This window comes from Lagopus leucura, unplaced genomic scaffold, assembly GCF_019238085.1.
Source record: "Lagopus leucura isolate 7727_CA_CO unplaced genomic scaffold, USGS_WTPT01 Super-Scaffold_1, whole genome shotgun sequence".
NCBI lineage: Eukaryota > Metazoa > Chordata > Aves > Galliformes > Phasianidae > Lagopus > Lagopus leucura.
In genome coordinates, this window is record NW_024962250.1 from 17,977,409 (window position 1) to 18,005,394 (window position 27,986).

Here is a 27,986-nt window from a genome sequence, read left to right on the forward strand (position 1 = left end):
CTACTCCTTTTTTGAAGGAGCATAAATTTTAACCTTCAGCTCATCTGAACTGCTTTTGAAACGCTTCTTTATACACTGAAACAGTCCTGGTAAACATATACTGTAAGTATTATCTAAGAAAAACAGCCCTCTAACATTTTTAGAATTAGGTATCTTTTATTTCTTAAAAGCTAATAGCCAAACTAGAAACAGTAAAGATGTCCACGTTTCAATGAAATATATTTCATAAATTAGCTTATCATTGCACTGATTTAGCATGCCTAGCAGGTGAAAGACAAAAACATGTGTTATCTTCCCTAGGGAACCTTCAATGAATGTCATTCTAGCTTCATATGTCTTTCTTCTCTCTCCTTCTTGAACTGATATAAAATTCTAATGTGTGCCCTCTGGTTCCATCTTCATTGAAATCTAGCAAAACCGCTGAAGGTAAGATAGTGGCAATGGTGCATGAAAAAAGGGAAAAGGAATACAGTGATTCATAGCATACTTGAAGAAAGTTGCAGTTGTTAACAGCACCACTTTTGTATGTAGACAGGTTAAAATGTGTCATATATCAGTGTTAAAAATAAAGCTATTCATCTTGGCTATTTTCTTAAAGTTCAGAAAAAAAGGCAGTAAAATGTATGCCATATGTGTCTTTAAAAATTATTTCACATTCCTGAAATCAAGCTAATTTGAAGGTAGCAATAGTGCAGGTAGAACTTTTAGATGACTGTGCTTCTGTAATTTCTGTAGTTTGTAATAGTGATTGCCCTTTGTTGAAAAGCTTCTGCATGTTTTCAATTGTCTTTTATCCATGAACATCCAAGTTAGTAACATACAGGGACAATCTTTATTTTCTTTGCTCATTTCATCAATAATGGAAATCATCATTTAAAGTAGTCATGGAAAACACCCAATGGATCATCATGTTCAAAGATTGTTCTGTAATTTAATAAATTTGTTCAATTAAAATAGAAAATGTAACCAAATAAGGCAAAATGAATCTTGAGCAAATCAGTAGCAGAAAATTAAATGAAAAGTATGTTGTTGCTCTTATTTCCCCACATTTGCAATACTGAAAATGAAGGCAGCATTAAAGAGTAACCTAGAAATAAAATACTAGACCAAATGCTTAAATCCTACTCTGAAAAGTGAGAGAAATATGTTGTTGCATTGAATATGTCAAAGCAGCAGAGTCTTGACTAAAGATATGACAGACCATCTTGTCTTTACTAGGCCAGTATATTGTCTGCAGAAGTCAGTAGGTCCATTTTCTTCCATAGCTAGAATTGTAACAAGAAAGCATTCTGAGTCACACTGTACAAACACATACCCATGGAAATAAGAACTCACTGGGGCAGCTGCCATGAACTTGGAAGGAATGTATATGAGTGCATGCTCACAGGAAGGATTCTGACTTGGTGCATTAGATAATGGACTCAAGCAGATGTCATGGAAAGCTGAATGAGTAAAGCCATGTGCAGCACTTTGAAAATGTAACAATGAGCACATCAGGGGAGTGGAACATCACTGACTTCAAAGAGGCAACATCATTCTACACAATTCATCTTCTTCAACCCCTCAAGTTCTTAAATCTACAGCTCACAAATGCACAAGCTGTTTATTTGTATTTCTTTTCCTTTGCTTTTTGCAGTTATCTGTGAAAAGACAAGGATAACTTCTAGACAGTAAACCACTGTAAAACCATTCTATTTTTAAATTACTCGTGACCATACACAAACCACTGCCACCTAGCTAGCTCTCACACAGTGTTTTGAAATAACTCTAAAAAGATGGAATTCTGGAGACAAATATTTTGATTAAGGGTATTTTCGTTGATTCATCAAGCTTTAAATCAGGATATAACATTTTTCTTCAATAAATACTTGAAGAATGAAAGAGCAATATAAATTATACTGCCTGCAGAAAGTAGAGTATTAATGTTTTTGACAAGCCTGAGAATCCAGTGTCTGCAGAGCACAACTTTCTTCATTTTCAGATTAGAAATGAAATAACAGTGCAATTAGTCTTTTCATAATGGTGTTTTTTCTGAGATTGTTGACCTGATGTTTGTGGAGCATATAGTCCACAAGCCAGTAAAGCAAAAGGAACAAAACTCTAAGTGTGAAGGTCTTGAGTCACCAAAGCCATTAAGCAAGTCCACAGTTTGTAGTGGTAAATGGAGGAATAATCCTGTTGCACTTCAGTGTGACGATTTATGTGCTTGAAATTAAGCACGTTTTACAGATTAGGGCTTTAGTTATTGGTTTTGTCAGTTAAGGTACTGTGACTTTTCACTGAGTATTTTGGGCCAAATGTTTTAAAACTAGCAACTGGTAATAAAATGTGTTCTTTATAAGATGACATGTCTTTATTTGGTATTGAAAAGACACATAAGTATTTTATTTTAATCTCCTGTATACTTAAAAAAGCAATTGCTTCGTCAGTGGACAATTGGCTCAGATGTAAAGCAGATTTTCAATAGGTAAGAACAGAGGGCATGAAAACAGTAAAGAACTTGCATATTTTTATGTGAGGAAAACCAAGTAAGTAAATTTTCAATTAATGTTTAAAAAAATCCAGCATATTTGGAGGCACACACTCCATACTTGTTAGATTAGAGATTCTGAATAACTGGTAATGGATTCAAGCATTCAGCTAAATAAAGCTGCATTACTCATAAGCATATGTAGCTTCATATTCAAATGTAGAAAATCCATTTAAGCTCTAGCCCTTAGTTCTTCATTCATGAGATGATACCTTTATAGCAAAAGCAAATAAGTAAAAAGTTTCTTTTACCCCAAATTAAAAAAAAAAAACATTTTTAAAATACAAGTTCGAAGTTAGTCTTCCACAGATAGCCAATTAAATTATGCTAAAAATGACATTTTTAATTAAACACCAAGGTAAGCATAAATGGATTTCAAAATAATTAATCAAACATCAAAAAATTGAAACCTTTTTCTGCTTGAGCAGCAGAAATGAAAGAACCAGTCTTCAGGTCTCATAGAGATTCAATCTAATTTAATTCTCTGTCTTCTCTAAATAAACATTCCTAAAACCTTTTTTTCATCTGGGGGAATAAGGATGAGAGGGGTAATCAATATTTCTAGCATTTTAATTAAAACCGTTAGTGGAATAAATCCATTTAATTATCAGTTAATGAAATACAAGGTCATTTACCTGACAGGAACTTTGAAGGTGGATTACTAGCTGGAATAAAGTAGAAGAACCCAATGTCACAGCCATTTAGCTTCTGTCAAATTTAAGGTTAAAATCCTTTTAGACTGTTTAACCTATTCTCTACCACTTTCTATTATGTATGCCAATTGGCAAGAAGAAATACATGATCAAAACGTATCTATCTTTGGTTTTTCTCCAAAGTTTCCACTAAGTTTCTATAATTTCTTTTCCATCTTTTTTTCTTAAAAAAATGCAAAATGCAAATAAAATACACTGCTCCACATGAATCCTGGTGTATTTCCACTTACTGCAGAAGGTGTCCTTCTTGAATCGTTAGCATACTGTGCTTGAACTTTGGTAGGAAATTATTAGCAAGTAAACAAACTAAACATAAATGTAACCAGTAAATATATTTGCTGATAAGAAATATTTAGTTTCTGTATTTTTTATGTATCGTGGAGAAAGATTAATTACTGGAGAGGATTTTAAGGCTCATGTTCTTATACATGTTAGAAGGAAAAAAGAAATGCAGAGTTCTCTGTGAGTATGGCAGCAAACTTCCCATGCTCTTTGCATGTCTCAGTGTGGTAGCAAAAGTCCTGCCAGAGATACAAGTAGTGAATGTCAGTATTAGCAAGCAGCAAGATAACTCTTTCTGGCATTCTCAGACAATCATGCAAGCACAGGAGAAAAATCTGCATTTAGGTGTGGACTGTTCCTACTTTGTGATAGAATTATGAATCTAATTAGACTGGATTATATCATATTGGAATCATACACTCACACAAAGCATACACACTGCCACTTAGGAATGACATTAGGTGCACTGCTCTACTAAGTTTAAAAAAAAATAAAGAGCTGCTATGCAATACATATTATGCTTATTGGAATAAACAATTGTTTTTAATGTTCCAGTGTCTTCTACGTTATGACAATTTAAGTTTAAAAAAATAAAATGTATGTTTTCAAATTTGGTTTAGTGACTTAAATTAGCAATTGCATTCTCATATGCACTTATATTTGGCTTTTGTAAGCTGAAGTCAAGTTGAACCAAATTGCTCATAAACCTCCATGAAACAAAAATAATTGTTACCTTTTCATTTCAAAAAGGATGCTATATATATGTCCATAGTGTAACAAAATGTATTGCTCCCAACAATAAGACGTTGAGCGTTGTGTATCATGTTTTTCTTTCAATAATTACATGAGTGTTCCAGGAACGTTTAAAGACATTCTTCAGAACACGTCAAACAGCGTGGTCCAAGACTGCTCATAACTTCACTGTGGCAATGGCAAGTAATGAACTATAGACAAGAGAGGCAAAGTTTAGTATTTTTTATTAGACTATCTGTTAGAATCAGGAAAAGAACAAAAAGCTTAAGGGGTGGCTTTCAGCACTAAGTTATGTAGTGATCACTAAGATAGCTGTGACCCTGCTGTCTGCAATTGTCTGTGTCCAGGTTACAGGAAACTTCTACCTACAAGTAAAGAGGTTGTTGGGGTGGCAGCTAGTACGGGAAGGCAAAACATGCTTCCCACACTGAACAAAAGAGCTCCAACCCTTCCTTCTTGCAGTGACACTGGAGAACCAAGGCTGACATTTTGAGTTCCAGCAGAAGTTATTAACCAAACCTTGGTTGTTCTCTGTTTTCCTTGTGATAAAAGGCACATCCTTAGAGTAGTAGAACTCAACTTTTCCTATAAGTGCTGCTAGACCTTGACTCCTCTGCACTTCCTTTCAATCTTTTCTTTGTTTGCATATTCTGTATCCTGATAGTTACAGCTACAGTATGTATTCTTTCCTGTAAAAATATATGGAATGTTAGTAACGTTAATCTTTGAAATTACAAATTCATATACTTTTCCTGTCAAATGATTTGAAGGAGCATATTTTGCTTGAATCAGAAGGTAAGAAAACCATCACTGAGTATGACAGAACAGAACCCAACCTTAATTTTCTAGGTTTAGCCTATTATTTTGAAGGTACTAGAAAAGCAAAACTCCACCTTTTAAAATATCATGAGTACAGTACACTTCTGCAGCAGAAATGCCAAGTCGTGGCTTGAAATAGTGATTGAGCACCTGGTTGGAAGGGCTAACCCAGGGGAACTCAGGTGCATGCAATGCATCTGAGCAACCAGAAGGGGGTAGAGCCAATATCCACCCCTTCCCAGACCTCGTGTAAGTGTTGGCAGGGGAGGAAAAAGGTATCTTGCTGGAGTTTCTTATGCATCTGAAACCTTCTGAAGGTAAGCAGCTTCTTTTGTTTGTTCTGTGCCCATAACTGTTGTATTTGATCAAGTCCTCGCTTGCTGTAGTGGAGTTCCTTACTACTCTGCTGTTATTGCTGTGCTTTCCATTGTGTTATAGTGTAACTTCCTTCCCTGTGTAATTATAATTTTAGTCCTAAAGCTTTTATACAACTGTTTAATGAAGAATCATTCTAGTGAAAAACCACATCATGCCTGTTATTCTGACCACTTTCAATCTCCTATGTTAAAACTAATGACTTAAGAATTGCTTCTTTGTGTTATTATATGCCATGTAAGTCTTTTGCTGTGCTGAGTCTATGTTAAGCCAGACATTTCTCAATAAGAATCTGAAGACTTTTTCATAAGGAAGCCTTGAAATGATTGCACAGATAAACGAAGAACTAATTTAAATGTAGTAGAACTTTCATTTTTTGTTGTTTTGTTTTGATACTATGAGGCAGCATGTTTATTTTAACTATGTGGGGTCAGGTCTAACAAAGAGTATTCTATTTGTGAAATCTTTCTTCCTAACTTCACGCTTGTGCATAGTAGTACAGCCAACTGAGAGAGCAATCAAAAAGTCTTTGTTGCTGAAACTTGACAGCATTGCAGAAGGTTTTTGCAATGAAAATTAGTTTCTCACTATATTCTTCTGTTGTCCCCATTGCCTAACAAGAGGTAGAATTCCTCTGGAACAAGGGAAGAAGGCTAGGTAGGACCAGCTATTTCACTTGTTGCACTGAAGAGTTGAGGATGGTCTTCTGAGGAGTATATAAATAAGCTGCCCTTTTGCAGAGTTGTTGCATGTTTTGCTGAGTTTCCAGTAGGCCAAGTGTTTCTATGGTTCCTGAACCACTGTGTGATTCACACACTACTGGTTTTCCACCGCAGGATGAGGCATCTTAATTCCCGAGATGCTGTTTAGACTATTTTTAAGAACTTTCCTCATATATTTTATACCTATTTCTTTGTTACTATGTGAATAAAAATATTAGTTAAACTCAAAAAAGTGAATGACAAAATAGTTCTGTGGTCAGACTTAAGACTTAGTATTGTCAAAATCACTGTTTTTGAAGTATTGCCACATTGCTTTATGGAAACAATAGTTTCCTGATCACTGTAGGTAACTCGAATGGAAAACAGGACAGATTTGACTCTTTATGTTGTTTTGCAAAATTAAAAGTATGGTGAATTCAAATGCATATCAGAAGAGGTATTCAATGAATTATTCTTCAGTGGTAATATTCTTAATTTCATAGTGAACTCTCAAAACTCTGCAAAATGTCCTGCAGTATCCCATGAAATCTGGCGAACTGCACCAAAAGGATCTGGCATTTTTAGCTAGAAGCGTCATAGATTCAGTATCTGGGAAGTCTTGTGTATAAGAAGCATGTCTATATCTCAGGAATATGAAACATAATGTAGAATTTACTCCCGTGGATAAAAAGTGCTTAAATTTGATAAAGTAAATTCCATTTTCATGTTTATTTTCTGAAAACTATCTTTCATTTAACTCGGAGAAATAAGCAAAAGGCTGAATTGACATTGATATGGTTGTTCTAGGAGCTTCATAAATTCTAACTGAAGGGCATATTCTTTTCTCTGCGCATGTCTGAGATCTGCAGATATTTGGATGCAATATGAATACAGTATATACTCCTTTAAGACTGTCCATTCTTTCAATGCCAAATGCAGTGGAGGGTTGGAACGTGGAAAAATTGTAGAAATAGGACTAGATTTCAGCTGACTCTATTATTCAAGCCATCACATTCAAAATCTTATTATGAGAATTGCAGAGCAGTAATTAATATATGTTTCACCTTTACGTATTGACAGTGGAACACTGGAAATCTAAAAGCGAGTGGTTAAGAAATCTTTGTGTTAATAATGAGGCTATAGAAATGGAACTTAACATATTTAAAGCAAAGCTGTCAGGATCAGGCAGGTAATTCATAACGGGGGGAAGGATTAGGGAGACGAAGGTATCTTTATATTGTTTGGAAATGTATTTTGAAAGAAATTGAGGTTAAATTTTATTTAATGAAGGATTTTGAAATCAGAGCTCTGCACCATTTAATCTCACAAGTTTGTGCAGAGTTCTGTATACTAGGTATGTCTGGGAGCATGCTATACTTATAAATAAGAATTTATAATTCAGATGGATAGTTAAATAACCAGAGTAATAAAGACATTGCCTGTATCAGAGAAATACTCCTGTGTTTGGTTGAAAGCTAGAGTGTAGCTGCACTTATAGAAGCTCTATAAGGACATGAGTTAAACACCAACAACTGGGACCTGCCATGCAAAAGGGCTGGTTTTGACCTAATCCAGTTATTTCACTACGGCTCCCTGGTGACTTGAATTCACAGATGTGATGATGCCCAGTAGTGGGATTTGTGATACAGTTGGTATAGGAGAATGTTTCAGAGGATCGGGCTAGTTCTTGAAGATGTTCAAGAAGACATTCCGTTCATGATTGCAGATCTGTTTCTTACTTGCTGAGGGGAGCAGTGTTATGTTAAAATGTTATGTGCTAAATAAAGCAAGCATTATGGGAAACAAAGCTAGAACTTATGATAGGGCATTTATTTTTTTTTTTAATGCCAGCTTTGGAAAAAAAAAAACTGTCCTGAGCAATGTGTTTGATTACAACTGAACTATCTTCATTCATAAGGCAAACGTTTATACATACTTGCATACAAACATATATACATACATACATACACATTTTAGATGAATTTTCAAGTATGTGAGGTTTTTCCCACATTCTTAAGAAATCTTCATCATTTCAAACAGAGTAGATAAATTTATATGTACTTCTTTTCTTATAATGCATTGTGATGTATTTAAAGAAAAAATGGATTGTATGATTTATAGTCTTGGAAAAAATGTAACATAGTCATAACTTTGCAGTTTTTGTGATGCATGAAGATCAGATTTTTAAATGTTGGTTAATGCTTTACTAATTAAAGTGTGCATGTTAATTAAAGCAGAGGCTAATGTTAATTACCTATATTAATGGAATCTCATGTAGCACCTGCCTGAAGCAATGGGTTCAATTTTCAAAATATCTCAATTAAGGCTGAAACTTTTGATTTGCATCTAGTAGGGTTTCAATTAACTGCACTGCAAACTTAAATAACACACTTAAAGGGATAATATCACCAATCACATGAGCACAGTGGAATTGCTTGGTTCAATTATTGACTCTGGCTATGAGTGCTTTCACAGTTGTAGGTAGGTAAGTACTATGGTATTGGTAAGTGATTATTGTCAGGGACTTTCATCATTTCAGTGGCTCATGTAAGAGAGATGCTAAATTTCTGTACTTGGATCTCATTGCAATGCCATTGTTGATGGAAAGAAACATTGAATGTGAGCAAATATCATCCTGTGTTTAATGGTGAAGATTCAGTTTGTTCCTCTAAAACAATGACCACTGTTCCATGGCACGGTAAGGCTTTTTGTCAAATGGGAAAGCAGCATTTGTGATAAAGGGAACAATGTTACTTCTCAGCCAAGCCAAGAGATGTGATTGTATTCCCAATCTCTGTTTCAGTCACCACAGCACTATGTGTTGACATAGGAGCTTTTAATGAGCAGCTTCAGGAAGCGATTAACAAAGCACTAGAAATAGATGCAATCATGCTGATTGGAAATCCTACCTAAGCTCCATAAACAAGACCATAATGTCCTGCAACCATATGACTTTCTGTGGTAATTATTGCTGATGGCTCCAGACTGAACTTCTGATCTAAACCTGCTCCAGTAAGATATTGATGGTTCAGTTATAATGAAACTAAGCTCAAAAGCATGGTAATTTTTGCTGCTTTGTACACACAGTTGAAGAATGAATGTGAGGTTCTATGGTAGGATCCAAACTGCTTCATACATGTAATGTGGCAGTATCTCCAAGAGTAGTTTCTGTGTTCTGTAATAAATAGCTACAATACAGTCCATTTTTCAGTTATGCTTGGCAAAGGTAATTTGGTTAGCCTGAGCTATATTATCAGCTCCTCTCGCCTGCATCTATGTATTTTCCTGCTGAAAAATATCCTTAGACATTAGACCTTCCCATTACACTGGTATGACTACCTGTATAAGGGACTCACTGTGTCTATTAAAAGCTGTAATATTTTGCTGTAGTACACAAGCTTAATGCTTCCTCTTCAATTAATGCTCTGAAAAAGCAAAAAACCTACCTAGTGTTAATCTGTTTTCATAGAATTTCTGTAATTTGAATTAAACTCTTTTATCAAATTATATTGAGAACTTTGTTTTAAAATATTTTAATAACCTTTGACTGTTCAGAATATTACCTCTCATAGTTCTGGATTAATCAAAATGTTAAGATTTTTGTTGTTCGTTCAACTTCTAAGGAGACTTTAACCCACATCATGTTGTAAGGTTGTTACGTGGTTTAGATATCACCCATTTTACTGCTGGAAACAAATCAGCATTTGATCAGAATTAGAATGCCCAGGATTCCACTTTATACTGTGACGTTTTTGTCATATCAGCTAGACTTCCTAGTATTATCTGAAGGAAAAAACACGGTACTGGGCAATTATACAGTCAATTATTATACACGTCATATTTACATCTTTGCATCTTGAAAGTGTGATTTTTTTGTAATTCTCAGTCTGTTCGAGACTGTTCCAGAGTCCCTTTCCTTTTTGAAATTAAAGCTTTGTTCATATACACTTAAATTTTTATCTAAATAAAAGTAAAAATATCCAGTATCTTCTGCTTATAGGGCTGCTTTTGGCCTATAATACAGTAAGAATAAATCTTCTATGTTCATAAACTCATGTACATTCTAAGTGAAAAATGGTACAGTGCCAAACCAGCAGTATCTTATGTAATGATCAAGTCTTTGAAGAAAATCTGTTGAAATCATTGTATTTACGAGATTTACTGAGTTTAGTTCTCTCTGGGTATCAGTTGGCCCAAAGGCACTTAGCCAATTAAGGCTATTGGAAAAAAATGAAAGCAATCCAACTTGAATCGTTCTGAAATGGTGTTCTTTAACACCATTTACACTGGTTGTTGTGTACTACAATTAGTAGATTCACTATCTTGTTTTCGGTTTTTTTTTTTTGTTTGTTTGTTTGTTTAGTGGGGTCTTCTTATAATGCATGAGAGAAAGTTGTTAAAATTACTAAGTAATATTAAATAAGAAAAGCATCCCAAACAATGTGATTCTGTAGTACCATTTTATTATGAAAAAGAAGGTTATGCAAATTGGGACAGATTAGTATCAGTGGTGATGTGAAAGGTACACACGTGAAGTGCTTATTCATACAGCATATATTCACATGTTGCAGATACTCCCTTAATGTTTGCTTTATATGTAAGTCAGGACATTCATGCTGTGTCTGAATAAGCAAAGCAGGTTTGGGCCCAGAGTCATGGTGAGTTTGTAATGGAGGTCTTGAGGAAAATAAAACAACCTAACTGCGTAGAATTGGATGCAGTCTGTTATTCTGCAATGTTTTCAACAAAAATGGCAGGAACAAATTAGCTGAGATGCATTACATAGATGCAGGCTAAAATGTGTGGTCACTTTTAAAAAAGGGTTCATAAGTTTCTTGCATCATAAGACTCAGTTGTGCAGTCTTTGCTCTCCAAAACTCTGTTTTTCTGTTATGGAAAACTTTCTTAGACATATCTAAAAAACTTGAATACTGTTATTGGCATTTCTTTTAAAGTTATTTTCAGAAGTTTTTGCAGGAAAGGTAGATGTCAATCAAAATTTACCTTATGGTGCTGAGGTAAAAGGTTGCCATTAAGTTTTGTCCTGGTAATGTAATAGGGTTATTTTAGAATCCTAGTCAAAGTAATGTGTTTAATACCCTTTTGTAAAAGGCATCATTTAACAACAACAAAAAAAAACCCATATTTTTATTATTAAAAAAGAGATGTCACTGTTGTTATATTTAGGGCTTCAATTGTTCTCTTACTTTCTCTTAGCCCTGAATAGTCCCCCTACTTGTGTGCATCATATCTTAATATTTTGTATGTGTATATATAAACTGAAGTTTTAAAAAATGATTTTATTACATCTGTTTTTACTGCATGTTGCTGCCTGTCTCCAGAGGCATACTGCATTTTTATTTTCAAGTAAATTTATATTAGTTACAGTCTCCAGCTGTTTTAGATATAGGATCATTTCCTGTTGGTACAGTTTCCAGGACAATTCTCCTTTTTTCTTCTCAGAAGAATGAGAAATTTAATTTAACAAAGACATCCTATAATTGTCTTTGTATCTAGCAAGGTATCTAGTAATCTAAATATTTTATTTTATTTAAAACATCTGTCTACATAATATCATTTGACTATACAAGCCTATATCAGCCTTCTGAAAGACAGCTGCTGCTACTTTTATTTAATTTATAAGAGACCAACAAAATTGCTCCTTAAGATAAAACCCGTCTGCCACTGAGTAACATATGAAAAAGTTTGCAAGATGAAAATTGCTTGCATTTACAGTTTTTTTTTTGTTTTTGTTTTTTTTTGTTTTTTTTTTTTTCAGATTTAGAAGCATCATTTCTCCCTTTTCTTCTGCTGCCTCCCCCTCCCTCCCCCCCAAAAAACCCTCTATGGAAACATAAGAGATTTAAATATACATTTTTTTTAGAAGCTCATTTTATTAAGATTGAAGGTACATTTCTTTTTAAGATTAAATGCAAACTAGAATTGCATTTTAATTGCTAACTTTATCTCCTGCTATCTTCATTTACACAAACATTTGGTGCAAATTATAGTGCTCAGAATTTCCATGCTGTTTTTCAGAAAATATATAGAAAAATTGATAATGTCAGTATAGGTCTCTATCTGTTTTTTGTTACAAAACTTTGTTTGCAGTGATTCCTTTATGTGAACTGTGTCTTTGCAGGAAGCAACTGATACTGAAAACAAAATATGTAATACCTAGTATCAAATTAGGTGCAGCAGCCATCCTAGGAAGACAGACATAAACTTGCCTTATTTAACCATTCTATAGAATGCTTACCTTTTCCAGCAAAGAAATCAAAATACTTCTTTTTGGGAAACTAAGAGTATGAAAGGAAAATGTTTATGGTTCCCTACTGGCACAGTTATGTATGCCACATGAGACATCTTGTTCAGGCACTTTCAGGAGGGTAGTAAATTGGTGTTGGCACAAACACACACACACACACACACACAAAAAAAAAAAAAAAAAAAAATAAGGACTTGATTCAGCAGTTTTCAATTCTAAATCCCCAAGCTCCAAGGAAAGAAGTAAATATTCATCAAATGATCAAAATTTATATTGATTTTTATTCTGCATTAGCAGCTCAAAGTTGAGATTCTTGACAGGGTGGATGTCGGTTTGAATGATTCTCTTTGAAATAAGGATACAGCCACTGGGCTGAGTGCTACCGTGCATTCCTGAACTGCAGGAAAAGCCTATTAGAACCCTAGGAAGCTAAATTTTTTAGAGATTGTATAAAGGCATGCTTGTTCTGTACTGTTTTGATAACTAAATTGTTGTTATTAGTATGTAAAGCAAATTCTTATTCCTGCTTTACCCCATCCTTTCTATTATCATCTAGACAACTTTTCAGTAAACTTCAAAGGCAAACTGTGGTTCATTCACTGCAGTAACTGAGTTAATATCAATACTTCCCAGAGTAAGTGTATTTTATAGTGAAGTGCTAGCCTGGCAGGGCAAAGGAAGCAGAGATTGTATCTTTACATTACACATCTTTAATTTCGCAGTTTCTGCCAGGGAGTAAATAAAGATCTTGGGGGAGGCTGTGGGGAAAGAAGGGAGAAATTCCAGGGAAAAAGAATGTGAATGCAGCACTGAAACACAACTTGATGACTGTGATTACTGAGTTCACTGATTTAATGAGAAGGTCTGTATTAGTATGAAATAGAAAAATCATAAACATCACCTGTAATCGACAGGATTATAACTGAATCTCATACCCCAGCAAAAGTAAATAAGTGTTAGTGTCATTTTTTAACAAACTTAACTTGTCCTTTCATTTTCAATATTTTTATCTTCATTAGTATACTGCTGCACTATTCTTTAAAAGTATCTCAGCTTGCATTCATTGTCATAAAGCAGAAGAAGAGAATAGTATGTGCATGTTTGGGTGGTGGGGAGTGTCAAAGAGAAAGCAAAATGAGACTAAAATACTGTAACTATCAAAGCGTTAACAAATTTCCCAAATGTCCCAGGTGCTTACAATTCAGCAAACATCTTTAACAACATAACATTTGTAAAATTTAATTTTAAAGCTATGGGTAATGCTTTAATAGTATGCAAATTGCAATGTAGTCAGTAGTGGCAAAGCTGACCTCTCAGCAATACAAATATTTTACATTTAAAACAGTTATCTTTTCACAGTTCCTTCTACTTCAGTAGGTGTCAGGTGCTTCCAGAGGCTTCTCATCTAAGGGTCATATATAAGCTCAAAGGAGATGCAGTCTGTGTTTGCTTTTTATATGTGGCAAGGTAACTGCATGGATCAGTACACTAAACTATATAATTTGCTGTTGCTATAGTTATTTCCAGTCTTTACTAATTTTTTAACTTTCTCAAATTATTTTGCAAACTTTCAGTTTTGAATTTTCCTCAAAAAAATAAAAATCAGAAAAGCATTTCATGGCTTTTTTTAAGTACATTAAGTACATAGATTTTATTCACTTTCATAGTCTAATGGCCTTTCTTAATCTTGAAGGGAAAAAGTCCTTTTTTTTTGTTTGCTTAATTTTTCATTGTTAGCAGCTGAATGCATTAAAAAGTCAGAAAAATATTACTTCCCCTAGAGAGAAAAAGTGTTCTTTTTTTTTTTTTTTTATAGTTAGAAAACATTTCCTCTTTAGGGTTAATAAAACAATCAATAGGAGTATATCGTAGGCATGAAGATAGTCCCCTTCAATTTCAGAGGAAGTCAGATGAGCATTCAGTGACAGTCTTCAAGGTACAGTCTGCATGAGTTTGGACTTGAAAATGTTTGACTCAAAATCATGAATCAAAAGGAGAAAGGGAGACTTTAGCTTGAAATTTTTTCAATTTTGTGTGTCACTATGTACAGGGGGACAAGCTATTAAAATATTTCTTATGATTAATTTAATAAATATCAAACACTTGTCAAGCATGTAGAAGTTTAAAATGCAACTACTTGGAAAAAATTTCAAAATGTTAAGGCTTAAATTAATTTCATCACCATGTAATAAGCTCACAAAATATGCCGTGTAATGTATATTTTCTCATTTTGCTACTCATTGCTGAATTTTATGTAGGTATCTTTCAGCATGATGAGAAACAGTAATGTGCAAAAATCTGTTCATTAACAAATGTTGAAACATAAAACAGGAATAATGTAACAGTGTGGTAAATGTACACAGTTTGCTTCAAAAGTAATGCCTTCTATTTATTTCCATGGGAATTACTACAGATACAAAGTACACCATAATGCTATTTGAGAAAGCAAATTCTTAACTACAAAACTTTTTTTTTTTTTTTTTTTTTTTTTTTTTTGTGTATAGTCACCACCATTAATTATGCATTTTTTGCCAGCAGTGAACAAAAGCCTTGGTGCCATGCTGATAGACCCACTGTTACTGTTGCCACTGCTGAAACACACCAGCCACTGTCTCTGTGTGCTCATACCAACTGTTTGGTCTTCATAAATGTTCAGCAAGTGTTGATAAATGTCACTGGGAGCCATTTTTTCTTCCCATGAAGAAATTCAATTGCACACCTCTACTTCCTGCACACTTCCGGTTCAGATGCCATTTTGTCAGACTATCCCTCTCCTGTCATCTGTTGCACAGAAACAAAATGTATCAAAATATTTGCTGGAAGGTTAAACTTCTACTGCCAACATTATCCATCTCTGGCATTGTGGGCCAACATAATGAAACAGGAGGTATTACTTTTGGAGCAGCCCTTGTAATTACAAGTCAATGTGTGCTGTCAAAGTAACATCAGATTTATGCACTGTAAGTTTAAAAGAATAATTGCCTTATATTTATTTCAAAATAAGTGGTTAAGTTATACAATAATTTCAAATATTTTGGAAGCCACCATTATTCATTGGGATTCTCTTCACTGTAAGTCAGTAAAGCTCCCACCAGAGAGTAATGATTCCTCCAAAATATGCACAAAGTAGACCTCTGTGAAAAGTTATGAAGAAAAAGGCCATCAAGTTTCTGACGTGAGCTCAGACTTCCTGTGGCGTGCTGGCTGTTTTTTCCCTAGGAGGTTTCGGTTTTGCAAGAAACTTTTCTCATTATTTTTAGAAATTACCTATGAGCCCATCACTGCAAGGCTGGGGGAAGAGGAAGATGAATGATCCCATGCAAGATAAAATCCAGAGTGTTTACTGTCTGGAATTTTGAACTTGTGTGCCTTCAACCTTAAGAGTTGCTCTTTTGAATGCCCAGGCCTACTGACCTAGTTAGATGTGTGGCCTATGTGTGACATCAGTGCAAATTCTTCATAATCTGATTTTAAGCCACTTCATTGTTCTAACAGAGAATGGTAGGACTGTGCAAATAATGGAGATTTTAAGTAAGATTAAGTTCGAAATTTTAGCACACTGAGAAAGACTTTCAGCATTTGATTAGTCTTTCCACTCCCTGACTACTTGGGGGTCTTGAGGTTGACCTGGGAAAGTGTTCAACCTTGATATTAAAAATAGGATTTCTGTGTTCTGACCTTCCCCCAACAAATTGTTGGCTTACTGAGCTGGGGGAAAAAAAAAAAAAAAAATCAAGACAAAATGTATTAATAAATTGTTATTTTAATAGAACAACTTTCACAGGGCTTGTAGGGCTGGGACTGCTGAGGGCTTCTGAGTCTGGCATTCTGAGTGGTGTCACTGAAGAAGGCTGGAATGCGTATGGCAGTTCTGATGAAATTACAACACCCTAACCATTGTATTGATGTCTTCAGAGGGATGAGTTTTTGTTAATTGATATCTTGCTGGTTCTTAGCAAGAAACTATTTTGTCATCCCTCTCTATGTGAGCTTCCTTGTTAGAGCAAACCTATTCTCCACCTGGTCCCTGACCATTGCAAACCCCTTTTTATCTGTTTTGCAGACCTGCAAAATAACAACAGCAAAAAAAGTACTAAAAGATACCATCCATTGTTCAATTTTCGTTCTTACTAGGATTTCTTTTTAATTCACAACTTTGGGATGCTATTGTCAGAAACTATTCACAGTCCTAGAAGTCTCATGAGAGATTATTCCTTTCATACTTTCCTTTAATGCTTTTTGGTATTTATGATAAAAGAAACAATTCTGGATCAACAACTGAGATCCGTTTGATGCACAAGATATATGACACTTCTGTAGTGTATTTAATTTTACACTGAACAGAACCAAAGGCAGAGGGCAGTCAGGAATTAGACACCAGAGGTCCAGATTTGAAATTAACAGTGTGATGTGGACACCTCCATGGATTTGGTCAGACAATGCTGCTGAGGCCACATTACTGATTTCAGTTTGCACTCCCCAGGCCTGAAGTCACAGGTCATCTTCTTACCCTTTAAAACAAAACAGTAAAAAAAATTTTTTTAAATCTCTATTTCTGAAAGGCAAGGGAAACCCTGCAAAAAATGTACTGCTTTTTGTCCTTGATGTTGTTTCTGATGGCTTTGGGAACTGCCTTAGAAGGCAGTCCTGTCTTGCTCTAACACAGCCCTAGTCTAAAATTTCATCTTATGCCTCCTGTGGGCAAGCATAAAATTCATAGTAATGTTACCGCTGGTGTTTAAACTCCACAAGGAGTTTAAGTACTTTAATAAGAACAATGTGTCCTTATAATTTTGTTGTTTTTTAACGTGTGTGGAGGTTTCACATTGTTGTAATTTTAGTTTCATCACTTGAAAAATATAGTGATGAAGTTATTACTGATATAAAAGCATTTCTGAGATTTATGACGATAAAAACACTTTGCTAAGACTTTACCTGATAACAGGCACACCCTGATTAACAGAATTAATTTCCTGCATGATCAAAACACAGTGTGTCCTTTGTAATAGGACTATCAGATGTTTGGCTTTCATAAACACATCTCACAATATAGGATTATTTTTTAATCTGATTTCAGTCCTGAAGAGAGTGTGCAAATCAAGGATGTGAAAGGTAGAAAAACTGAAAGCAGAAAGGGTGACACACTGAGGAAGAAGTAAACTGCAGCAAGGTCTCTGTTTAAATTTTGCGGAGGAAGAAATGAGGGGGGAAAAAAAAAAGCCCTGAACAACAGATATTTGTTTCACAATGTCAGATAAACTTGGAAGTCCTGCTTCTACCCAGAGTGTTTTGAGCAATGGAAGATGTGCTGTCTCACTGTGGGAATGGAGTGGTGGATGATCAAGTCTGTACAGTCTTTGGTCAGATTCTTGCCTGGCAAAGAACTCTTTCTGTCAGCCATATCTCAGTGGGAAATGTCTTGTGCTCTGTACTTGATATCATTTTATTCAGTAGCTGCACTGAAAACAGTCTGTTTCATGTTCTGTAACTATACCTTGTCTACAAATTTATAAAGTGGGCATATAGCGAAAAAAATGTGACAGAAAATAGGAAAAAAAAAAAAAGCTTGAATGCAGATATGACCATATGAGTGTTACTGTCATCAACTTATTTCTACTAAGGAATTACTCCTAATTCTGTGTGTGGATATAAATAACAAGAATATGAAGAGTGTTCAGCTGGGATGTACTTTTAGATCCTTTTAGACAGAGGCATGTGAGTTTTTCTAAAAATATGCATATAATTGAACATTCTAAGTCTACGTGCTGCAGAATGTCATCTGACCACCTCACTAATTGGTGAAAGATGGAACCTATGCTTTAAGAGAAAGTCTTTTGTTTATCTTAAGTTCAACTAATGGCAGAGGAATTAAGTCTGTATTTATATATATAATTCTAGAGTAATTGTTGTCTAGTGTACAAGTGATACAGCTTTTTGAAAGGATTGTATAGAAAGGATAATGCAAGATGGAGTAAATTTCTAATGCAAAGTCAACTGCATGGTATATTGTATAACACGAAATAGTTTGTCTACAACGATGTAATTAATAATAAAAGACTTGTGATCCCTAGGAAATAGTGTTTGAAAATACCTTCGCACCAATTCAGAGATATTTATTCTAGCACATTCCAATATAAAAATGGTTTACAGCATAACAACATAACACTGAGTTCTGATCTTCAATTTACATGGGTGTAAATTTTAAGCCTCTTATTTGACACTCTATATGTATCCTTTCAATCTCCTTCCTCCCACAGTGTAAGCCATTATCCCATGTCTTGCCTTTCTCCACTTCAGAATAAGGTCATTCTACAGTGTAGGTCTAACAAGAAATACAATGTATTTTCATTGATTGGTAGTGTCTCCGATTACCCCTTTTGTGTTGTGTAGTGAACTGTATAGTAAAGGACATTCTGTGCTGTTATGCAAAGCCAGTCCAAAGGAATAGGCACCCTCATTTTATTTATAAGCTTCTGCATTTTAAACAAATGAGCCCCTTGAAGCAGTCTTAAAAATATTTAGAGTTATTAACCCATCACTAAATCCGAATATTTGGCATGGTTATAGAAAATTTTCAGTTTTCCCATAGAGACTATTATTTTTTCATAGTTCTGATCAGAGATTCTCCAGGCTCAGAAATATCAGAGCGTTGTGACATTTGACTATTGGAAAAATCTCAGTTTAATTTACAACTGAATATTGTAAATTAACAGTCACTGTCTTACCAAGAAGGCACTGGAGTTTGTGTTATCAAATAAAGCTTGTCATCTTTGTGGTTACATCTTTGCTGTAGAAACAATCACTTGGAATAAGATCATGAAGTCATGAAGTACAAAACAGCTGTACATCATTATTTGCTTTTTTCTTTTTATTTATGGCTTTTTTTTTTTTTTTTGCCTGGTCAGTCTCTCAATTCTCACTTCCACCTCTGCTTTAGAATATTAAGAGCAAATGAATGATTGCCTCCCTTCTAATTTCTATTATGTATATTTGGAATGAAGCATATCCTAGCATGCTGGACATCTACATCCATAGCAGTGTGTTTGTGATAAAGACTTGAGTTTTCAGAGTTTCCTTAAGTCACACAGAAATGTTTGTAGGACAGTCTGAAAGTGGACTCTCAAAATAAACTAGAGGATAACGACTAGCTATTCTGTATTTGGTTAGCAAATAATGAAGTTGCTACTGCATGGTGCCAAAATACTTCAAAACTGTTCCTTCATTATTATGAAAGATTTTTAGATGAAAATAAACTGCAGTAGATTTATTACACACATGCTACATGCTAATTTCTAAATTGTGTTTTTTTTGCCTGTTCAGCTTCTGCAGAATGTAGAATGGTTTTTGAGACTTAAACTGATCAACAGTTACTTGAGTTCTTCAGAGGCTCTTTGGATTTTCAGTTGCTAAGAGTAGAATGGACGAAAAAATGCTTAAGCGCGTCATTGGATAGATTAACTTATACTCAAAAGAAATCGGAGTTCCATCTGAAACTGTGCACTGTAGAGTTGTTGTAAGCATTTGTGATAGTTGAAGACATTAAGTGAATGAGTTTTTAAAAAAAAAAAAAAAAAAAAAAAGATTTATAAAGGCTTCATATTTCTGAGGTACAAGAACTGGGGAAAATTTCTATTCAGAATTCATATGTATGACTTTAATGCAGTTCAGAATCATCACTGCAACGTGGCCTCATAACTTTGAAGAAGAAATAGTGGTTATTCATTTCTTTTCATATACTTACTTTCTCTTTCCACCCTGTATTTTCTTTTTTCCACTTTTCTATTTCATCCTCAATTTTCTTCTCTTATTTTTCAAATCAATTAAAGTTTTCATCTATTTATGTTTTGTAATTGTTATTTTATTATGACTTATGCTTGCAAGTTAACAGATTGAAAAGTCGGTGAAAAGATTCTTGCTTTTTTTTTTTTTTTTTTTTTTTTTTTTTTTTTTCCTCCTTTTTCTCTTTTAAGACAGAGAGGAAATTCTGGAGGTGGAGGGTGTAGGAATTAGAAAGTGTTCCCCAGAGTTACCTGCAGTATTAGGATGGTTGTGCTCTTTGAGAAATAGTGTATGTTATATCAACTGGGGATAAGTTTTAATTAGCACATGAGATGTTCCTGAGTCTAGGCTGCATGTGATTTTTTTTTTTTCCTGGTTTTGGATAACTTGGTGAGAAGTGTTTGGTTTTATTTTATATACACATTAAAAAGAACAGAAAAGAAAATCAAAGGAAAACACGCAAAAGGTATAATCACTTATCTCCATTGTCCATATCTCCATGTCAATCTTGAAAATGACGGAAATTATTTGATGAAAATTTTCCAGATGATTTCAATTCTATGCTTAAAATGGAGATGGAAAATTTTAGTTTAAGGTAGTTGCTTTGGAAAGTCAAAAAATTGTCGTCAGCAATAACTAAAATGAAAACAATCAGTGAATAGGTCTTCTATTAAGAATAAATTAAAAGAGAAAATTCATAGCCTTATGTGAACAGCACAAAATACTCACCTGGAAGATTCACCTGGCTGTTGAAGAGTCTTTCCAAAGATTAATTTCAATCGGGAATCTCTATAATGTTTGGAAAGAGACTGTTTATCACCACAGTGGGAAAATGTACTGGAGGTAGAAGAACAGGAAGTTGATGATATTTATTGCTTCGTTTTTTCATTTTGGAGTTGTATGAACAGTTTTACTTACAGTTTCTGAAAGTAGTGTGTTTTACAGCCCTTTCTAACCTTAGTAGTCTACTCTGAATAACTTGCCAGACTGACATAGTTTTATATGGAATTAATGCTTTTTCAATGGTAACTCTGTCCGGTTTAATTTTCCACTGTTTTGGAGAAGTAGGTACAAAATCTTGTATTTCACTTACATACACACCAGAAGTCCTGAGTGGCTTGAGTGGCTTACTTGGAATTTTATCTACTATATCCTTGGAATATTTCCTACTTTTCTTTAATTTATTAAAAAAAAAAAAAAAAAAAAAAAAAGGGGGGGGGATTTACTGCAAAACAAAAGGAATTTTAATATGAAAGGCCAATGGGAAATAAAGCTGTTGAGCATAAGAAAGATACATTTGAAAAGGAAATGGAATTTTCAAATTAGCTGTATTGTTACTCAGCAAAAACAACATCAGTGCTGAAGAAAGGCATAAGCAAATATACAGAATTTATTATGACATTCTTAAAAAGATATTTGAACCTTCTTTCGGACCTTCTCCACTGCGACTCTTAAGTGCCTACGTCACTGGCCAACATTTTTTAGTCTGGATTTTGCGCATTTCTTCTATCCAGTGCTTTCCCTCCTTTGTCTGTGTACAGCTGCCATTCCACAGCCTGGTAACTCTGCCGTGCTGTCAGCAACCAGGCAAACTCTTCACTTTTCTGCCTGCCGCAGTAAAAAATGCAAGAGTCCTTGCACAGAATTTCTCCCATTTGTTACATTTGCTTGCCATAGTACCAAATAGCTAAGCAGGCACTTTCCTAATAGAAATGAGTATGTAGTTATGCAGAAGTAGCAGATTTTGAAACGTTATCAGAATTTGTAATGTGTTTTTCTTTCAGAGAGGCATATTAAAAGAAAACAATAGCAGATTGATCCCAAAGTGCTTTTGAACTTACTCTGTCCTCTGTTCGTTTCCCTTTTCCTAGGGGCAGTTGTGGCACACAGCAGATTTCATCCTATCATCTGGTTCTCTGAGCCCCAAAATCAAACCAATCACCACAGCTGCACTAAATAAAGTGTCTTTTCAATAGGTTATGATTCCAAATATTATTCAGCATTCTTCTGGCCAGGCACAAAGTTTGCCTTAACTTTTAACTGACTGCCTTCATCTTTGCAGTCAAAATTGCTGAGTAATTGGTGGATGCCAATAAGGGGAAAGCAGAATGTGACTATTGCTGATTTCTTTTGTTTTGATTACGCTTGCTGCTCAAAACAAAAATACTTAACGTGGTTTTCATTAATTATGAAGCACAGGCAAAGTGTTAAATAGATAAATGTTGAAGCCTATGATAAATATTTGTTTATGTATCTATATGTAGACATTTTTATGCAACATTTGATACATGTTATGGAATATCTTCTACATTTTCTGATAGTCACCAAATATTTCAGTTCGAGTATTTTGGAATACAATTGACTTTTATCTGACTGACTGGTTCAGCCTTTTTTGCTATCATGCTAAGAGAAAAATGATGGTGTGAATACTCCTCTGTTAAAATTCTTGCAATGCAAAAGTAGCTGTTTTAAATGCATTCATTTTGAATTAAAGAAAAAAGTTCTGTTTTTTCTCTTTGTTTTCTTTCTCTAGGCTGAGGTTCAGCTATGCTATCTGGAAGCACAAAGAGATGCTGTTGAACAGATGTCCTTAAAGCTGTACAGTGAGCAGTACAACAGTAGTAGCAAGCGAAAGGAAGAGTTTGCTGATATGTCAAAAGTTCACACAGTGGGAAGTAATGGGTAGGGAACTATTCTTTTTGTTGTTTTATTCTCACTGATCTGTATTATTTTTTACGTGATATACTCTTTCTTACTTCTAGTTAACCCAAACTTTTCTTCCTAGGTCATGAAGCAGTGAAAAGCTTTGTTATATATTACTGCAAAAATTTATCTGTTCTAGATAAAGTACCCAAGTCATGGTTTGTTCATAGAACTCCCTAACATTATCTATTATCTTAGCATTTCTTAGCATATTACAAGGAAATGTCTTTATAGCTTGTTAATACAACTGTAAGACAATTCTCTGTAATAGTAATTATACTGGTGACTAAGGAAGTTAAATATGGAGCTAAAGTGTATATCTTACGTATATATATAAAATATGTATTATTTATGTAAATGTTATATATACACACATGTATGTAAGTGAAGTTAAAATTCCCAGTTTTGTACTTCTAGAAAGCAGCAATTCTAATTCTTTTTAAATTTAACTGTTTTCTTGGAAATTTGAGCAAAGAATCTTAGGTAGTTTCATCACAGAATAGGTGTCTTGAATGGCTGCCCCTCACTTTTTCACACTGAGAAGAATTTATTGTAGCTCTGGTTTTAAGAGTTTTTCTTTCACAAAATCATGTTTGACAACTCTAAATGTACACAATCATGGTATAGCTCAGGTTGGAAAAGACCTTAAAGATGATCAAATCCAAAGCAACCTAACCTAACTACCCGAACTCTAACAACCCTCCACTAAATAATGTCCTTAAGCATCACATCCAAATGGATTTTAAACACATCTAGGATGGTGACTGAACCACCTCCCTGGCAGCCTATTCCAGTGCTTCACAACCCTTTCTGTAAAGAAGTTGCTCCTTGATATCCAACCTAAGCCTCCCCTGGCACAGCTTGAGGCCATTTCGCCTTATCCTGTCACCAGTGAGAAGAAACCAACCCCATTTTCACTGCGATCACCTTTCAGGTATTCAAAGAGAGCAATAAGGTCTCCCCTCAGCCACCTCTTCCCCAGACTAAACAGCCCCAGTTCCTTTAGTTGCTCCTTGTAGAGCATATTCTCCAAGCCTTGTTGTCCTTCTTTGGACATGCTCTAGCACCTCAGTGTCCTTTCTGTATTGAGATGCCCTAAAGTGAACGCAGTACTTGAAGTGGGGCCTCACCAATGCCAAGTACAGTCCTGCTCACCACACCATTCCTGATGGCCAGGATGCCATTGACCTTCTGGGCCACCGGGGCCCAGATATGCTGGCTCATATTCAGCTGACTATTCATCAGTACACCAAGGTCCCTTTCTTCCAGCCTCTCCTCCCCAAGCCTGTAGGATTGCCTGAGGTCATTGTACCAAAGTGCAGGACCCAATTCTTGGCCCTATTGAAACTCATAGAGTTAATCTTGGCCCATCGATCCAGTCTATTCAGGTCCCTCTGTAGTGCCTTACTACCCTCCCAGTTTGGTGTCATCTGCAAACTTACTGAGGGTGCACTCAATCCCCTTATGAAAATCATCAATAAAAATGTTGAATAGAAATGGTCCCAGTACCAAGCCCTGGGCGACCACTCATGACTGGCTGCCAACTGGGTTTGATTCCACTGACCACAACTCTTTGGATCCAGAGAGTATTTCATCCAGCAGAGCATATGCCCATCCAAACTGTGGGTAGCCAGCTTCTCCATTAAGGTATTTTGGGGGACATCTCTGTCAGTTCATAATAGTATGCAGCAAAAGTAGTGAAAAAGAGCTGGCTAGTGTACGTCCTCATCCTGATATAAGATTTCTAGTAACCAGAAAATTCAGTAGAACTTTTACTTTCAACTTCATATGAAAGGAACATCACTGACCAAGCTGCTCTTCATCCTTGAAACTTCATTTTACAGTTGTTAACTCAATGTTGAGTTGGAAATAAAGTTTTATAAAATTACTAACTGTAAGGATGAGTCTTGTAAACATCCCCTCTTATTATACAGAAAGATGACTGTTTTAGAAAAGTTAATGTAGGCTAATTATGTAGGATTACTTATCTGAGATCTTGATTACTTATGCAGAAATCTGTCAGTTTCTCAAACACGCTAGAGCAGCTATTCCTAGTTATAAAAATAATTTGTTTAGAATTGATACATTTATGTATATAGATGTATACTGGGGTTAAGTATTCAAAAACAGCTTCTTATTTTGCAGCCAGAGTTGAATGTGAGCAAGATTTGAGGTTGGAATTTGGTGTGGTACACAGACTGTAAGACAATAACAGAATTACTTTTCTTGAGGATAAAGGCTATAAAGAATGCTTTAAGCCTCAAGATAAAATCTAGTCTGTAACTCTAAATATCATACGTGTGAGGTAGATTGGGAGGCTCTTGGATGCATTTGTCTGTACTCATAATTTCCTGCATATTACTGATAATGATGATCTAGTGGTGTTCTCTGTTTCTGTGCTGTGGCCACCTTTCTGGGCTCTTGTGATCATCTTAGGTCTTATAGGCTCAGCAGTAGATTGAAGAGCCAAAGGATGTTGAGGAGATAGGCACACCATGCATTTAGCCATTATATAAAACCTGATGGGCTGAATTCAGATGGATTCAGCTTGATCTAGTCTGAGGTATTGTATTGAACGCAATGGTAATGTCTTCCAGCTATTAATACATAGCTTTCAGAATAGATTTTACGCAGCTTTTCCTTACTGCTTAAAAACTATAAACAGAATTTCTGTAGTAGGATGAGCAGTTATCTGTTGCAGGATGACTGAGATCTGTACAGACAAGAAGCTGTTCAGCAAATTGGGAAAATTAGTATCTGGTTTTGGTATCTGTCTATTGCTTGTTGTGGACACTTGGCTCAGGAGGAAGAAATATGCCTCCAAGGAGAACAAGAATTATTGTAGATGGAGAATTGTTTATACAGTAAAGTAGTGACTTTGTGCAGTAAACAGCTAAACTGATATTGCAGTAGTAGTAAAAATTAGTATCTGCAGAACAGGATGATGCCAGTTACTCTGTAAAGAACAAGATTTCCTGCAATGTAGATGTTGTTATGACAATAGAGAGGGTTATGTGTATGGAAAATGAGATAACGTGAAGGTCAGAATATTGATTTCTCCTATATCCGCCTAATAAAGTCATGTATGGAGAGGAGTTCCAAAAAATGATGACCTAGAAACTTGAAAGAACTTTGTGGCTGATTTTTTTGGCAGACATAGCATCATGTTTATGGTACTTCTAAATACTATGTGAATGATGCTATCAAAGAAGTAATACATACTGCAAGTGTGTGTTAGATGTGGCAAAAAAGGCTAATAGAAATAGCTTTGCATTCCTTTTTATTTATTAATGCCACAGACGAGTTGGTTCTCTCATGAGGAAGGTGCTCATGAATTTTCATTCAAAATAATAAATTGATGTCCACATTTTAAGAAATATGTTTAGGGTTCAAGGGATTAGACATGCAACTCTGCATGTCTGATTCCCTGTTTACTGAGTAAAGTATACTTCTTATGTCATTTCAGTTATTACATAGTAATGATTTTAGCTTATTAACCAGCAAGCCTATATAAAGGGAGTCCTTTAACATTCAAGCGTTTGTGTTGTTATCTACTATACTTTTCTGTAGCTTTCATTTGTAACACTGATACAGTATTTCAGAGGTTATGTTTTCCTTCACTCTGCCTGTAGCAACATGAAAAAGATCTGCTAAGTCTATGGAAAGAAAACAATTCTCAACACACATTCAACATACCACCTAAATACTGGCAGGTACATTTTATTTTAACATGTCACTGATACTATGTTTGCTGAATATTCTAAGTATCTTTTTAGCAACTTAATAGTTTATCTTTTTTTTTTTTTCCAGATAGTAACTAAAGAGTAGTCAGTATTTTCCTTTTAGATTTAAGACATTCATTTTTCAAAACAAAGCTTCTATTTGAAAAACAGCAGAATTTTTTTCAGAACTATTATAAATACTGCAGTCCATTATTATTATTTTTAAATGATGCTTTAAGGCTTCACTCTCTTCAGGAAAGTAAGAGCAGTATAGACAGTTTGCTTAAAAGTGTTCTCATTAAATTTATTTTACAATCAGGGGAGAAAAAAAAAAAAAAGGAAAGAGGCACAAGATGTAAACTATAGGAAAAAAAAGAAATCCTTTCTTGGGATTCTCCCTGTGAATCCTGTTTCTCCCACTTTTTGTTTTAGGTTAATATGTTTAGAATGTTAGCTAGAAATCAAACTAGGAAACAGCAGGACGGTGCTTATTTGGATTTTGTAAAGGTCAAGGAAAAGTGCTTTTGTGTGTATTTAAAAGATGAATTCATTCTCTTATACCAATAAATGGACAAATTTGGATTGTAAAATGAGGTTCAGTAGATATAAAGCAGGTGTTTGGATCCAGCATGTGTTCTGCACATTATATTGAAATCCCAGTTCACTTCTTGGTGCTGTTTCCAAAGGCCCATCCCATCCCACTCTGGCATCTGAAGACCACGAGCGTTGGATGTTAGGCTTTGATTCAATCATTTCATATCTTAATTCAAATATTTCACCGATACAAATGGGCTAAGTCCAACTGAATCAGGACCAATTTACATGAAATGAAATTGAGTCTCTTATGTGGTAAAACACATGTTTTAATAAATGCCTGTCAGTTTAATGACACTGGATAATATTTGGATGAGACAGAAGGGAACTAAAGGAGCACTAGACACTAAACATAAAGAATGGTTATACTCTTTTCAGAGAAAGAAATAAAGATTCAATATCACTTCTAATACAGATAAAGATTCAATATCACTTCTAATACAGTATTGAAAATGGAGTTTAGTTTTATTTTAGTTTGAAAATGACATTTGAGAGAAATGGCTCCTGAAAGAGGAGAAAAGTCCTGCACTCCCAATGAAACTGTTGTATTTCAACAATTGTACTTTTTTTGTATGCTAGCTCTTCTTTGTAATTGCACCATTGCTTAATTTCTGAGGACAGTGAGTAGTTTTAAGCAAATACACCTCATAAATTATTAAGTAAAAGTACACTAAGTACAGTGGATTAGAATGCAGTTACTTCAAAAGTGGGAATCAACACTTGGGCATTATACAAGGCTTCCTTTAT

The 27,986-nt window shown here is 34.8% G+C and overlaps 1 protein-coding gene across 6 annotated transcripts in view; it reads left to right on the forward strand.

Moving 5' to 3' along the window:
• Positions 1-27,986, forward strand: part of AKAP6 (A-kinase anchoring protein 6) — a 218,633-nt gene that overhangs the window by 107,641 nt on the left and 83,006 nt on the right. For all 6 annotated transcript variants that reach the window (XM_042863738.1, XM_042863721.1, XM_042863755.1 and 3 more), the window contains one exon: positions 22,754-22,902. In XM_042863738.1, coding sequence (XP_042719672.1) covers positions 22,754-22,902 — 149 coding nt within the window. The remainder of the gene's footprint in view (positions 1-22,753; positions 22,903-27,986) is intronic.